The sequence below is a fragment of the Alligator mississippiensis genome, chromosome 14, assembly GCF_030867095.1.
Source record: "Alligator mississippiensis isolate rAllMis1 chromosome 14, rAllMis1, whole genome shotgun sequence".
Taxonomy (NCBI): domain Eukaryota; kingdom Metazoa; phylum Chordata; order Crocodylia; family Alligatoridae; genus Alligator; species Alligator mississippiensis.
In genome coordinates, this window is record NC_081837.1 from 33,963,714 (window position 1) to 33,980,271 (window position 16,558).

The following is a 16,558-nucleotide window of genomic DNA, read 5'->3' on the forward strand; positions in this document are numbered from 1 at the left end:
AGACAGTAAAAACCTGGAGAGCAACCTGTGAACCACCTCAGTGTCTGAGTATATAATAGACATCTAGCATGCCAGCTAGAGGAAATATGGCTGTATAGATAAGGCACTAAGCGGGGACTCAGGATATATAGGTTTAGTTCTTTTCCCTGCCACTGACTTGCTGTAAGATCTTGGTCAAGCTACTTATTCTCTTTGTACCTGAGTTCCCCATTGCTGATACAGGGTAGACTACTAAAGCTTCCTTTGTTTTGACTGTAAGTTCTTTGAGCAGGTCCTCTCACCACGGGTATGGGCAAGACCTGGCACACTAGGACCGTGATCCTGGATTCTGTAGCAAATAAGAATAAAGTAAATGTATCAAATAACAAAGATGGATATTACAAGGGTGTGTGTGTGTGTGTGACTCACTGCTGCTGAATATGAGTTGGGACATTTTTATTCAGTTATGTAGTGGACTCTGAAACACTTCCAGCAGTGTATTTAGCTGGGGGAGTACCTGATCTCTCTGTGGGAATCAGCTCCATCTCTGCTGCTTCTCTTTCCTCTCCCATGTCATTCAGCTTTCAGGAGCTGACAGCACATACCGTCTCTTAATGCCTCTGCCTTTGTCTGAACTGATTCTCTTTAAGTGTTTCTCTCTTCTGGGATTTCAGCAGTTTTACTGCAAGAGCTTCTTTAAAAACAAATTGTTAAGAGAGAGTTCAAGTACCTCTCTCACTGCTGGGACTTCTGTGATATGTCTTTCTATGGCACATCACTTCTTAACTCCTTTAGGGCCATATACTGGTAGTTCTCAAAATGTTTTTGGAACTTGAGTTAAGTGCCATGCCACTTCTTTGCTGTATACAGTGTTATACCCATTTTAAAGACAGATAGACTTAAGCACAGAAAAATGAAGGTTTCTGTTTTTGAAAGCATCCACTGGTTTAGGGACTTCAGGGTAAGAAACCTAGAACTTGGTTTTCAGAATTGCTGAGTGCTTGACTTCAATGGGGAACTAGCTGTACCCAAGATGGCAGCCAGCGGATACTCACAGCTGCCACCTATGACCATTTTGTAATCCTAGCCTGTGGTGGTACGTGGAGCTCAGAAGTACAAGTCACCAGCTCTCCTCTGCCTCACACCCCTCCTGCACAGTCAGAAGGAAATTAAGCCTTTGGCAGAAATGAAGACATCTCAATCCCTCTACTTGAAAGGGAACCTGGTGGAGAAGCAGAGAGGTAGCTGTGGAGTGTCCAGTACTTCTGGAAGGAAGATATATTGCAGAGAAATTGGAGAGTTGAAATCCTGCTGACTGGCAGAAACTGAATAGCAACAATTCATCGCAGCATGAGCATAGAAGGGACTGCAAGCTGCTAAATAAATTTATTCAAAATTTCTTTAGGATCAGGAAGGATTTTTACCCAATGGTCAAATCAGCTGGAAGGGGGGGTGGGGGGTTGCCTTGGTCTCTAGTGGGAAAGCATGGTCCTCTTCCTTGGGTCATTCAAGCATATTTTAACAGTCTTCTTCCTGTCCTTGCAGTGGCAGGACATTGACAGTGCCTTCATCCCCCTGCTTTACCAGCAGCAAGTGAAAGGGTGTTTTGATGTTCTCGGGCATTGCGCTTTTAGCTGTGCGAGGGGGTTGTTCATGCAGTTTTAAGAATGGGTTAGACAAACACTTGTCTGGAGTGGTTTTGAATAGGGGTTATCCTGCCTTGAGCCACTGGACTCTCAATGGCTTCCTGAGGCTCCTTCCAGTCCTACTTTTCTATGATTCATTGTGATCTATGGAAGAAAGTCACTGGGAAAGGTTCATTTTCATAAGAAGAAGCCAAGTGCCAGGTGAGACTATTGACCACTATGTTACAAATCAGTGTTAAGCCAAGTTATCAAATGAACAACTACTGGAGAGACAAACCTGAAGGGGGATTGCAAAGAGGATGGAGCTGGACTGTTCTCAGTGGTGACAGATGACAGAACAAGGAGCAACGGTCTCAAGTTGCACCAAGGAAATTTAGGATAGATATTAGGAAAAGCTTTCCCACTAGGAGGGTAGTAAAACACTGGAACAGGCTACCTAGAGAAGTGGTGGAAGCTCCATCCTTGGAGATTTTTAAGGCCCAGCTCAACAAAGCCCCGGCTGGGATGATCTAGTTGGGGCTGGTCCTGCTTTGAGCAGGGGGTTGGACTAGATGCGACCTCCTGAGCTCCCTTCCAACCCTCATTTTTATGAGCCTAAATTAGGGACCAAACTCAGTGTGGTACAGTCAACAGCCAAATTGCAACAAGACTGTGCGGCAGAGTTGACTTGGCCAAGAACTGAGTAAGATCGGAAGCACAATGGAGAAGAGCGACTGAAATCATCATCTTTGAGCCAAGTCTGGCAAAGACGTATATAAATCAGACTGGAAAGGATACCTCTTCTTAACAGTTACCTCTTCTTAAGTAACTGCAGTGTTGCATGGCACACTGAGTAGCAACAAAATAACACATTTTAAATCGCACTTTGCTCACCGTTGAGATTTCACGTGAGTTAATAGCCAATAATGGAGCACACTTTAGGGGCAGCCCATTTTGGCAATTCTCTTCAATACATCACTTTTTGCTATTACTGGGCACAATCAAAAGGATTTAGCAGGAAAGCTGGCAAAAATTGAAAAAATCATAATGGTATAAAAAGCTGAGATGGATTAAAGGGATTCACTGGTAGAATATTGCAGTGCAGCTCTCTCTCTTTCTGTGATCAATTGATCAGAAACTTTGAAATGGGCAGAAAGGCAAAACTCGCTCTCAATATATAACAACCCTTCTTGAGCTAAAGACAATGAACCTGAAGCAGTTGCAGGAGAGCCACGTGCCAGGAAAGTAGGACAGAAGTAACACAGTGACAGCAGCGTCAAGCAGATACCCCTATTGTATGTGGCAGAGGATGTTGGACTCCAAAGAGGAACTGGCAGACTGCCGAGGTCACAACAATCCCGTCCTCAACAAGGCTGTACATCACAGTCGTTCTGAAAGCCAGTCCTTCAGGAAGAAAAGAAGAATCTAAATAAAAGCAAGAAGGCTGGCTAGAGGACTTGAAATGCTGCTGACAGTGCTCGTGTGCTGGGAGAAGTAACGCAGACCCATCCAGACAGCAACAATGAAATACCAGGAGCAGCAAATGGCCTCCCAGTCGCTGAACTGCTTGAAAAGGTAGCTGAGTGACCAGAGAGGCATCCCAAGGCAGAGGTGGCAAATTTTGACAGATGCCAAATAATAGGGAGAATGATCACCTAATTACCTCCTGTTGTGAGGTTCAGGTGGGCTTCCCTAATCTCTGCGTTGGGGTGTTATTCGTGGGGTCTGCTAGTTTGCAATGGTTGTTTTGGTTGATTATATTTTATTGGATATTTGCTTTTCAAGGAACAGAAGAGAGGTGATTGTAACAGCATCTTCTGGAGTCCAGCAGGTTTTATCATTCTGACCAGCGTTATGTGACTGGCACTGGACCTAAAGATCACTCTTTTACCAGTCCCACTGCGTCACGCTGTTACACACAACACCTCCGAAAATCAAGTCTGTGCATCCTATGTGGACTCAGCATCCCAAATTACTGGACACTGGGAAATACAGACCTGACTTACTGCAGATCTTCCCAGCTTTGTTCTCTTGGGTACCTGCCTCTACAACCACCAAAGTAACACCGCTAATTTACCCCCAGCTTGTAGCTCGTGTTATTTTTATTCCCAGTAGAGTGTCTGTCAGTACAGGAGAGAGGAGTGGTGTGTCATAGAAATAATAGGGATTTAATATGGAGTCTGTTGGACACAGATGCACCCTGTGGCTCTCACTGCCTTGCTATCCCCTGCCCCCACTGACTGTACAGGCTCATCCTAAGTGCTGTTATATCAACAGCCATGGAAAAGACTGCACCCTCTGGTAGGCTTGCATACTGTTGTGGAGACTGGAAAACACATGCAAAACCTTCTGCGGGCATGGCAAGGTGCCATCCTGGGTGTGTGGAAACAAAGCCAAAAGCTTTATTGGAGGCAGGAACTCTGAAACGTTATGGGGGTGAGGGTGGGGAAGAGGTGGAGCTTGGTATTTGGAGGTAACATTAGGAAGGCTGCAGCTGCCCCCATGGAGGTCAAAAAGAGGATGACGGTCATGCCCATAGATAGTATCTATTCCTTGTTTTTAATTTGAGTTTATGGTACAGCCGTGCCACACATCTAGCTGTTCCCATACCATGTGGCAGCCCCATAAAGGGTGGGCAGACTGGCAAACCAAGCCTTTGTCCTAAGAACAGCCTTTGGGTCCAGAAAAACTACTCTCCTAATAACAAAGGGAAGTACGTGTTTAGGCAATGCCCATCTTTCTCTGGACGCTAGCTTTAGTCTTTGTCCTTGACAATGTGCCCTGCAGGGGCAGAGCTAATACAGCGATGCCACTGGCTCTGCTTTGCCTGCCAAAAATTGGTTCTTTTGTTGTTTTGCTGTTAAACTCCCCCTTCAGTGCAGAAGAGAAACCAGGTAAAGGTAATCTGTGAAGCTGAAAGCACAACTCCCCAGGGGTAAACATAGGAATGTAGGATAGGAAAGGGCTTCCTGGGCCATTGAGACCAGTCCCCTGCATTCACCGGCACTCATTAACCACCAGAAGCCTCCACAATTACTGTTTCAAAACCTCACCCTGAACTATAAGGAACAGTAGTTGAAATGCCAAGACCGTTTTTAAGTTCCAGTCCAAATTCATCCACACCCATTTGTACCCATTTGACTTTATGCCTGTTTGCTTGGTTTTTTTAGCTTAAAAAGCTCTTCACCTTCCCTAGGGTTTGTCCCATGTGGGTACTTCATGGAGTGATTACATTGCCTCTCCATCTATTTGTTGAGTAAACAATCCAAGTGTGTTTAATTTTTTCTCATATGAAAAGGTCTTCATTCCCTTCACCATCTTTGGCCTTTTGTTGAACTGCTCCCAGCTTAAGTTCATTCTTTTTGAACACTGGTGACCAGAACTGCACGTGCCTTTGCTGCTACACATTAATTATAGTACTTCTAATATAAGGTACTACATAAATGCACAGTAGAAAAGGTACACAGTCTTTTTGTGATATTGAAGCTAAGTACAGACATTCAAAAAGCCCGAGCCCAAGTTGATTCAATCTTTGCAGGTTAGTCTAACCTGCGTAGACTGAACCAAGAAGCAAATGAATAGACATTCACTTTTGATTCTGGAAATGCATCCACGTGCCTGCAGTGGCTCATGCTAGAAGCTGGAGGATGCTAGAGCAGCCTTCCCTTCCCTTCCCTTCCCTTCCCTTCCCTTCCCTTCCCTTCCCTTCCCTTCCCTTCCCTTCCCTTCTGCAGTGACCACAAGGCTGGGGGGGGGGGGGGGGGGGGTTGTGGCCAGGTCCCCATAGGCCATTGAGTATGGTTGGGGAGGGGTTTAAACCCCCACCTTGGCCTGCAGGGACCCCAGGTGGGGTGTGTCTGGGCAGGGAGGGGGGAAGCAGCCCTTGCCAGGCTTGTCCCCAAGTGGTGGGGTAGGGAGGGGGGCATGGCCAGCCAGTGGCCTGGGCAGTGCTTCAGGCTTGGTGAGGAAGGGAGGGGGAGAGGGGAGGCAGGAGAGTTTAATCTCCCTCTCTCCCCTCCTCCTGAGCCTGCTGTCCCATGTCCCCGCCCCCTCCACTCCAGCAGGGAAAAGTGTGGTAGGGGCTGCCCCCACCCCCAGGCAGAGTGGGATGCATCCCCAGCTGGGTTTCCCACCCCTACCTCCTTGTCAGCCAGCTCTCACAGCTCCAACTAGAGAGCAGAGAGGTAGGGCCAACCCTGCTCTGCTGGAGCAAACAGCACAGTCCAGCCCAGGGCTGCAAAGCATCCTGGGATGCTGGGGGACTGAGCTTTAACTTGAACCAGGAAGGAGTCTGGGATAGAAGTCCCATAAACTGGTTTGACCTAAATCCATTAAGTCTAATGCTTTCAACCAGGTTTATCTTAAACTAGTTTCGGACATTTTGAAACTGGTTTATGTGCACTGAGCTTCTGTTCTGTTACAGGTTTAAACCAGTTTCTGATCACTTAAACCGGTTTATGTGTAGCTTCTGTCCCTAGCCTTAATGCACAGTAGAGTGGGCACATCTACATGTGCATTAATGCACCGTAATTACAGCACGTTAGGTTTAGTACCTGTAATAACAGGTACTAACTTAATGCGCCAGTGCACATCTTTTAGGTGACACTAATGTGCAGTAGACTAATGCTACTGTGCTTTAGCACATTAATATGGCTTTTGCCATAACATGCTAGTGCTCAGTAGAATTAGTCTACTGCGCATTATGTCATGTAAACGCGCCCACTATCTCCTTATCTGTACTGCATACACCTGGCCAAATGCAACCTAGGGTTGCAGTGACCTTTTTCACAGCTTCATGTATTGGCAATTCATGGCCATCCTATGACTGGCCAATATATACTTACTAAGTCTTTTCTTTCCTCATATGTTTCCAGTCTATTCAACCCTATCTTATAGCTGAAGTCCTTATTAGAACTGAAAGTAAAAGAAGCATATTTGCATATATTAAACCTGTTCATCTGGCCAGAATTGCTCATGTAGATCAGCTCAAGACCCATCTAATCCTTACCCTGTCTTCAACAGTGGCCACCTTCAGCTCTGTAGCTGACTGTCTAACAAGCAGTGTAAGAAATACTTAGGATATAATCTTGTGGGGCAGCCTCCTTCCTTAGGACCATTACTCAGAGGTAATATAACCTTCAGGAGGAATATGTAACCTTTCCACAAAATGAGGTTACCTTTTTGGCTTTGCTGTTTTAACTCTGGATATCCTTACTAGCCATGCAAACACCCAATCGTCCTTTAAATCCTTTGTTCTTGACCTTGGTGATCTCCTGGCCCAGTGAGTCCCACCAAACTAATTGTACAGTGAGTGGAAAAGAGAAAGCTTTTCATCAGTTTTAAAATATGCCACCTTTCGCTTCCATTGAACTTCTGGTGTCATTGTGGGCAGGGGAACAAAAGCCCCTCGCCTGCCGTGTCTGAGCCATTCTTTGGCCTGCATCACTTTGTCAGGTGCCCTGCTATTCATCTTGACTCTAAGGTAAGCAGCTCTTCCTTTTCAGTCCCTCGTTAACTGTGCAGCTTTCTATAGCTCTTGAACCATTCTCAGCGTTGGAGAGACCATCTCTAGCTCTGCCATGCCCTTTTGGAGAATGGCATGAAAACATCCCCTCCAGCAGTGCTCAGCAAAAGCATGATTGCCGGGGCTGGAACCAGAGCTCTTCAGAGCTAATAACCTGGGCTGCTCTAGCATTAGCTAACAAGCTAATCTCCTTCAGCCACTGCTCGAACAGGCATAGTCTCTGCAGCGTGGTACTGAATGTAGCACACCCACCGGGGGCTTATCCAAGGGGGCTGAGATCTCCTGGATGCATCCCTGGGCCATTCCCAGGGCTCCTCTCCTCTTCACAGATGCTCTGGCCAGTGGGGCGGGGATTGCTATCTGAGGTTGGCGCCTGTACTCGTTGGGCAGGAGAAGGGTTAATACTCAAAGCACCGTCTCAAACAAGGAAACAAAGTGAGGGGGTGGATTGCGTTTGTTGTCTCGATCTGTGACTGGCTTGGCCCTCGTGTCGCACGTTTCCTTGGCAACTGAGGCTAAAAATATACTCCCGAAAAAAAAAATTTAAGTGGGGGGGGAAGACCCACGCAACAGTCAAAACAAACTAATTAAAGATCCAGCGCAGGAGTCGTGAGGATAATTAAAAAGTCATTTTAATAATTTGTTTGGACTTGCTTAGAAGCAGGCGAACAAGTAAATGTATGGGGTGAAGCCACCATGTGCCAGGGAGGCGGCACAAGTCATCGCTGGCTGGACTGCAGGGGAAGGAGGAGGCAGGGATGTCCGCAGGGTCCATTCGCGGTGGGCCAGGTTTTCCCCAAGATGAAGGATGCTGGCTAATGACTGGTACCCTGGATGCGTGGGTGGCCGGATCCCTTATCTGCATGTGGCTGGGGCAGGCTTTGGGAACCAGGTCAGGGATCTTCACAGAGGTACTTTGGACCGAAGAGTCTCTCCAGCATATCAAACCAGGGTCCAGCTAATCCACTCTTATATCTGATAGTGGCTGGGGCCTGCTGCTTCAGAGAGAGGCAAGATCCTCTTGTGGCCAATTACAGAATCCTTCCTGATCTCCTTCCTCCCTCCCCACGAGAAGCATCTTGCAGCTCTTGGGTGGCTAGCAATTGCTTTGCACCGTGAAGCATCCTCTCCTTTATGGAAAAACTATGTCCAGCTAATAAACCTGGAAATTTCTTGCTTAATGAGAGTCCCAGCAAGATAAGGAGCAAGCAAAGGGAGTCCTGAGAAACAGAAGTGCTTTGCATTTCTACAGCTCTCTGCATCTGCAAGTCTCAAAGTGCTTAGCAAACAGTCAGCCTCAGGAAGGTAAATATTATTACAGATTGGAAAAATGAGGCACAGGGAAGATGCCCAACTGGCCCTAAACCACACAGTAAGTCAGTGATGAGCCTTCAGTGGAACCAGGGGCCCTGACTCTCAGCCTGCCTTGATCTACCTACAGCAAAGATGTTTATGAATAAAGTTGCGTAGTTCACACCGTAGATTGACCCAATGCTAAATGTCTCAAGATGTGGCATGTCCGTCACCTAAGATTTACTGCTTGCCAGTAGAGTATTGTCAGCTTACTGATCTTTGCTTCTTAGTTGTCCCCAGTTACCACGGTCTTGGGGCACGTCACCATCTTTTAATATATTCACCCTTGCCAATCTTCCTATAAAGCTGGGCAATGCTATTCTCCCCATTTTACAGGTAGCGCTAGAGGCACAGAAGGATTGAGTGACTTGCCAAAGGTCACAGAGGCTGTTTGTTGCATGGTAGGGAGTTGTATCCATATCTCCTGAACTGTAGGCTTTTGCTCTAACCACTTGGCCAGTCATCTTTCCATTTTGCTTCAGAGCTCAGAGTCTCTCTTCATCCTGAAGCACGTACACATACCCAGGGACAGTAACATCTTGCAGTATTAAAACCCCATGGCCTTCGACTCTTCAGCTGTCCTTTCCCTCATCTCTGAAGCAGCAGCTAAGAAGCTGGCCTGAAGGCTGAAATTAGTGAAAAATGGCCAGGACATCCATGATGCTCCAGTTAAAAAATCACACTTGAGCAGGCAGCTCCCTCTGGTTAGCTTCCTATATCTTCAGCCCTAACAGTGACACTGAGTTCTCAGCCACAGTTGGCACAGAGGCCTGCCGGGCTTCTCTCTCCCAGGCACTAACGCCTGGAAATATGAACAGATGGCTCTGTTTGTTGGCCCTTGCAGAAACCTCACGCCAGGCTCGCTGAAAATGGAATCCCTTGTCTGTCTCGGCTTACTGTGATCGGATGGGTGACCACCCGGGATCCTGGTTTTCTCTGTTTAAAAATCACAAATTCTCTGATTTAAAAAAAAACAAACTCGCAAATTCTCTGATGAAAACCCCCTAAATCTAGGTTTTTCCATGATTAAAATGAAACATCACTATATAGGTATCAGTTGAACGCAATGTTTTATTGATATATTTACAATTTTAAAGCAATTTGGAAACCTACCTGTGCCTCAATCACTACAATAAAAGAAATTCTAAATACCTATCAATTTCGGTGTTTGATTTTGGGTTTTTTATCATGGAAAATCAGCACTCCCCCTGCGCCCTTCAGTCACTAGGATGCAGGTCCAGCTGCGGCTGTCCAACCCCCGCCCTTGTGGTGCTGAACAGCCCTGATATGCCAGTTCCCTGCCCATGCCATTGCCCCTCATTCCCAACCCCCAGCCCTGCCGGTGCCCCTCACTCTCCAACCACAGGCCCCCCCACCCTCCCCAGCCCTGCTGGAGGGGGCCTTCAGCTGCCAGGGCTACGGTGCCAGGGACCTGGGTCTGCAGCTCCCTGCCCCCTGCAGCAGCGCCCAAGCCCCAGCTGCCACCCATGGGAGGTGGCAGCTGCTGTTGCAGTGCAGCAGAGCATGGAGCCTGGCTCTCACTCCCCCATAGGTTGCATGGCTGGAGCAGAGTCTGTGGGGGGCGCAGGTGTGGGCTCCCCACTGTGGGCCTGGGCTCCCAGCCCTGCTGTCCTCCCCTTGGGGCCTCTGCAGCCCAGCGGGCGAGACCTGGCACAGCAGGGCAGAGCACGGCCAGGTGGAGAAGCTTAGTGTCACCTCCGGGAGCCCCACGCTGTCATGGCAAGGTGTTCCCTGCCTGTCTGGCAGCAGCGGGGGGCACAACTCTGCGCCGTTGCCCCTGCTGCTGTCAGGAAGTCAGGGGCACCTGCCTGTGGTGACGTGAGGCTCACAGAGCCGGCACCAAGCTTCCCGGCCTCACTCTGCCCTGCCTCACCGGGTCCCACCCCACAGTCTGGGGGCAGGGCAGGGAGCTCCAAGCCCATGGCTGTGGCCTCATCCCGCTCCCTGTCTGGGCCCTGCGGCTGCACATGGCCCCCGGCCCCAAGCCCCATGCACCACCTGGGCTGGGCAGCAGCCCCAGCCCTGCCCAACTCCTTCCCTCCCTCACTATGGAGGCCTCAATTTCCAACCCCATGACTTACCTGCAGGAGCTGCTCTCCAGGCTGCCTGGCAGCCATGTGTGTATGTACATGTGCACATTTACATGGCACCTCCTGCCTGACTGCCTTCCTCCTGCACCCCCTAGCATTTTGCAGGCTGGAACTCTGCCAGCCTGCAAGGGGAAACTCATGTTTTCCTGCATTTTTCTCCTTTAAAGGAGAAAATCTGGGTTTTACCCCATTTTTCCATGGCAAACAGAAAGCCCAGATCTCTGGTGGCCGCAATCTGTCTGGTACAGGTGATGGAAATGCATGCATGGGTACATAGGAGATGCGCAGAGGCTGAAGATGAGAGAAGCTGATGGGTGAGGAGGTTCCGACAAGAGTCAGTCTTTGGCCTGGCAGGATGTTCCTCTCCAGGCCTTTTCTCTGCCCCAGGGGTGGTAGTTGTCCTGTCTCCAGTAAACTCTATGGCAGTGGTTCTCAAACTTTTATCTCTTGCCAACCACTTGAAAATTGTTGAGGGTCTCAGCAGACCACTTAATAAACTTTTTTTGTTCTACAAATCAAAGCACACACTCATATTTTAATATCAGTAGTCTTACCTTACAAGTACGGATATTCTCAATTGTTCCACAACCTTTCTGTGGACCACCTGAATGGAGCTTGTGGACCAGTGGTGGTCTGCGGACCACAGTTTGAGAACCTCTGCTCCCCTTCTTTCTTGGCACCAGCTCAAGACTCACCCTCCCTCTTGTTGGTAGGTGTTAGGCTGGCTGGAAGAAGGTAAGCATCAGTTCCAGCAAGGAATTTAGGCAGATGTAGAGATGTATCTAAAAAGATTTACAAAAGGGCCTAAACAACATCTTTAGGTGCTGAAATACCTTGGTAAATCTGGCCGTAAATGTGTACCTAGCTGGTTTATTAGCTCACCCAGAGATAAGGGAGGTGGGAGTGTTCATCTGGAGAAGGGAGATCTAGGAAACAGGCTGAGAACCCGGAGGAGCAGCAGCTTAGTCTTGGGGCAAGGCTTAGACTGGGCTCTGTGTATTGCTTCCTATTGCTTCCTGCAGCCAAGAACGGCACTTGCAGAGCTCCAAGGGAGTATGTGCCTGTGGGAGAGCTCTGAAGGAAAGCACCCAGCATCTGAAAGTTAATAGCAAAGTATTCTGATATCTAGGGAGATAGAGATGAACTGTACTGAGTCCAACATCAGAAATACATTTCCTGACTGTGTAGAGACTGTGCAGAGAACTCACCCCCATTTCATTATATTTTTATTTATTAATAATTGACTGATGATGCATCCTATTATATATGTCACACCTACCTGTAGGCCACATGTATCATATCACCCTATCATAGGATACACATATGTTGCATCTAAGCTGGTATGTCTACCTGTAGTATCGTCTGACAGCACTTGATTCATACACCTGTCTGCAGTTCCTTTCCAAGTATGATATGTGCTCCAGAATAGGTTTGGATTTGTTCATTTGCTGTGTAAACATCTGTCTGTTTAATTACCCAGCTTTCTAGCTGGCAAAAAATACACAGCTATAACTGGCTAGTGCATGGATCAAGTTGGCTGCCTTTAAACAGTTCTTAAATATAGCTGAAGTCAGTTCCAAAGGCTGCTGAGAAAAAGAGCAGGTTCCTGCAACAGATCTCCCCAGGACCTCATTGCCTCTTTGCTTTTGCCAGGGCACCCATGGATGCCCTGGCACTACCAAAAGCAAATTGTGAGACCATCAAAAGCAAATTAATCAGTCTCACTCTACAACTGTAATACAAGCACAGTGTGTAACACTAGGGGAGATGGGGATGCTGGAATCTGAAGACAGGAATAGGATTAAAGTTGAAGTCATTACATAGTCACTGGCCCCTTTGCTGCAAGCATGGAGCTAAGGTCTAGAGCACCGGTCATAATGCCTAGTAGGCAGCAACGTATGTCCCGGTATCTGTATGCAGAATGCCACAAAGTAGAATGACAGCCATGGACACACAGCACTTCTCTTCATGATTCATTTGAATATAATAGCATCTTTCATATGGTGGCATCATTTCCAAATGCTTTAGAGATGTGACCACATGGGGCGGTCAATTTGAAAGAGACCAGAGGGCGAAAGAGAACAGTTATAGAATAACATAAATAATGGCAGTTGAATGAAGGGTACCTGTATTTGAGGAACTGGATGATGCTGCCATGTTTCCCTGCAATTCACAATGCAGTGAGAATAGTAGAGGGACGACAAACTCAGAAATGAGAGACTTGAAGAGTAGACAGGCATTTAAGAGAGACTGGAAGTGACATGGAGAATGGATAAAGCAGGTTAATATAAAGAGACTGTTTCACTGCTTTTGCAACAGCACCGAGTGTAGAGCCTCCAAACATGCTGATAGCACCAGGGAGCAGAGAGAAGAAAAGAGATGATGTGATCCCTGCTTTTGTGAAATTGTTCCACTCTGCGGAGTCTACAACTTGACTGGGAATAACCAGGGGATTTTGTCTTGCAGGACCATCAAGGTGGAGGTGTATGATTGGGACCGGGACGGCAGGTGAGGAGAGCTCAAGGAGCTGTGGAGCATTTGGCTGGAGGAGTACAGACTCTAAATGTTCCTGAACGGTTGTAGCCCTAGTTAGCATGGGTGTGATCCTGCTTCTGCCAACCCAGTGGGCAGGATCAGGGCCAGCTTCCACTCTTTTTTTTAGTGAGAAATAATGTATTTGTGATGTTCAGGGCAGGTGGGGAGGAAGAGGAGGACAGGCAGGAAGGATGGTGAAAAAGAGAAGGCAAGTGAGAAGGAGTAGATTGCACAGTTGCAGTTCTTCCCAGGATACCTTCTATGTAGCTGTGATGTAGGCAGGCTGCCCTTCCCAGTTACAGCATGAAAAGGTCAATGTGATTGTGATGCCCTGAATCCCATGCCTGACCCCAAAGCAAATGATTTTTCTCAATACCATTTCTCATAGAGCTCCCTTTTCCATCCACAGCCATGACTTCATTGGGGAGTTCACAACCAGCTACCGGGAACTGGCACGAGGGCAAAGCCAGTTCAACGTCTATGAGGTGAGTGGAAGACCAGGAGACCCCTAGTACTTGCCCAAAGGGCCAGCTGTTCTGTGCGCCTTCCTTGTGTGGTTTACAGAAGAGAAGCAGATAGATTGTCAGAAGATGAACTTGCTTGCCTAGGAGGGTAGTGTAAGAGTTCACCAGTGCTACATCTTGCACATTTTTTTTGCACCTGTGAAGATGGTATGTACATGGTATAGTGTGCTACCAAATCAGTGTGCTAACACACACAGGCTGCTCCCCTTTGAAGACCTGGACATGACACTTAGCTCACAGGAGAAATCAGTTTGATCATTTCCCCTGGCAACTGGAGAAGATTTGATCACATTGCACTAATAAAGTCAGTGTTCAGTTGGCAGTCCCTGCTCAAGGGAAGGCAAAGCCTGGAATAGCAAAGGAGGTTATAGGTTGACATAGAAAAGGACAAGAAAGCTACATGGGGAAACCAGCTCTGGAATAGCATCAAGGACTGTAGGTTGGCGCTGACAGGCATTGGCAGAGCTGAGGACATGGGGAGTCCAAGATGGCAATCTCAGGTGGGACTGTGGGTTGGGGTGGAGGAGCATCAGCTGAGAGCTGTGGGGGGGTGGGCGCAGCCAGGTTGAAACTACAGATCAGGAGCAAAGAAAGTGCTCTGGCTGGAAATTGTTCAGAAATCAAGGTCATTGGGGCCTCTCTGAGCATTGAAAATATTATTAAATAATTAGCCATTTCCTGACATTAATCAATAATAAAGGCTATTTTCTACTATACAGCCATAAAGAGATCTTACCTTGGTTGGATATGAAAACATCTTTGAGCTACCCTAGGGCACTGCCACATTTTTGTTTGCTATTGGGCAGTTTTTTATAGTTCTGTAGCTGGAGGATCAGTTTAATCTTTCTAGAAAGCCGAGGCAGTCCAAGAGAGCAGGGGAGTACAACTTACTAGGGGTGGAAAAGGGGAGAGGACCTAGAATGGACACCTGGCTGAGTGTGACACCGGGCTACATGCCTACCTGGTGTGAATTGAATTAAGTGGGGCTCTGCCAGTTGGCATCTGTCAAATTACTGGTCCAGAAGTTAACATCTGTCACATTACTGGCCCAGAAATGTGATGTCGCCAGTGAAGCTGAGGCTGGACCATGTGGCTGTAGTTTACTATAAGCTGTGCCATATATAGTTAGTACTATATAGTTAGATATAGGAAGAGTAATGTAGGTGCCTTCCTGGTGAACTCATCAGGGTCATTTTTAATATTGCCACTTTGCAAGATGAGTTCTACCACAGGTATGGCAGGCTTCAGTCCACACTGTGCCTCCATCTATGCGAATAAGTGCAGCTCTTGTCAGGCCCCTTGTCCCTTTGCCAGTCAGGTCCCACAGACACTTCCAATAAACTCTAGTGCATCCCTAGGTTCATCTCAGGACTACTGCTAATGGCAGCTGACTCCTCAAGTATGATACCTGAGGCACACTGACCCTGGCTAGCTTGCTGCAGGACCATCTCAAAGACCACTGGGATATTCAATCTTGTTGAGTTGTGTGTGGGGAGGAAACATGGCCAGTTTGAGATTAAGAGATCAGACAGCAGTGCCAGGCATGATTAGGAAAGTGGAGCAGAAAGATTAGTAGGCCATATCTTCAGCTGGGATAAATCGGGAGAGCTCTGTCGCTCCAGTGGAACTTGGCTGGTTTGCACTAGCTGAGAGTCTGACCCAAAGGATCAAAATACGATACGTGCATTGTGGTTGAACAGCGATCAAGAGGAATATGATACCATTTAACAGACTATGGAGCAGGTAAATGCTGAAGGAGATACAGGTGGTTCGGTGGGACTGTTGAGACCGAGCAGAGAAAAGCTTTGACTGAAAAGGAAGACCATTGTCATAAACCTGGAGTTGTGAAATATCCTCCTGAAGGGAAGCAGTAGGAGCCCTGTCATGGGAGTCCTTTATAGACAAGGCAAAGGATAATGTACTTCAAGGGAACTGTGTTCATTTAAGTCTGGAAGTGATCAAATGGGGCCTGTGACACACAATCAGACCGGTCTGAATCCATCCAGCAAAGATCAACTTCTCCCTACCTCTGCATCCAGATCACAGAAACATTCAAAATGAGGCAGTACTTTTTTAATGTTCAAAGGGGTTTTTAATGTTCAAAGGTGTTCATATGGCTCTATCCAAACGCTTCCTTCAAAAGTAAAACACTGGAACAAATAACCCAGAGAGGAGGTGAAATCTCCATCCTTGGAGGTTCTGAAGACCCGGCTAGACAAAGCCTTGCTTGGGATGATCTAGATGGGGCTGGTTCTGGTTTGAGCAGGCGGTTGGACTAGATATGACCTCCTGGGGTCCTTGCCAACCCTCATTTTCTATGATTTTATGAAAACATCTCCCTTGTGAGGCACCTCGGTGTGAATTCAGACAAGAGAGATATGTGTTCAAACACTGCCTATGCTGGACGATCCTGACCCACAGCTCTGTGGGCCTGGCTCTGTGCTGCCCTGCATTTTGTCATCATTTGCCCCTGTGAATTGCTGCTCCCTGTGCGAGTGGAGCTGCTGAGCGGGTAGCATTTTGCACAGGTGGAAGTGCCCGTTTAAAGCACTGAAGTAACAGGTGCCCAATCCCCAGGCCAGCCTCTGGCTGCTGTGAATTAGCACTCCTCCACTGACCGGGCCACTCACCCTCCATTCGTAACACAGATCGCAACACCCGTGTGTGAGCGACAAACAGACCTCAGCAGTGACTCCATTGCTTTGGTTCCCTTGCATTCCCATGCCTGGGTTTCCTTCCCTCAAACAAAGTGACTTGTGCACTAAGCAGCCCTTAACCACAGTGGCTCCATCTTAATATCATCTAATGTGACATTTCTAGGGCATCTTTCAGACTGACCGCCTGATTCGTATCTCAGCATGTCCCTTTATGAGCTTTCACAGTTCCCTTCAGCAGGAGGAAGGAGTG

General features: G+C 47.6%; 1 protein-coding gene across 4 annotated transcripts in view; it reads left to right on the forward strand.

Moving 5' to 3' along the window:
• LOC102576771 (copine-5) overlaps window positions 1-16,558 on the forward strand; it is a 151,104-nt gene that overhangs the window by 90,634 nt on the left and 43,912 nt on the right. For all 4 annotated transcript variants that reach the window (XM_006260045.3, XM_059717115.1, XM_019492606.2 and 1 more), the window contains 2 exons: window positions 13,059-13,100; window positions 13,537-13,612. In XM_006260045.3, the coding sequence (XP_006260107.1) occupies window positions 13,059-13,100; window positions 13,537-13,612 (118 nt within the window). The remainder of the gene's footprint in view (window positions 1-13,058; window positions 13,101-13,536; window positions 13,613-16,558) is intronic.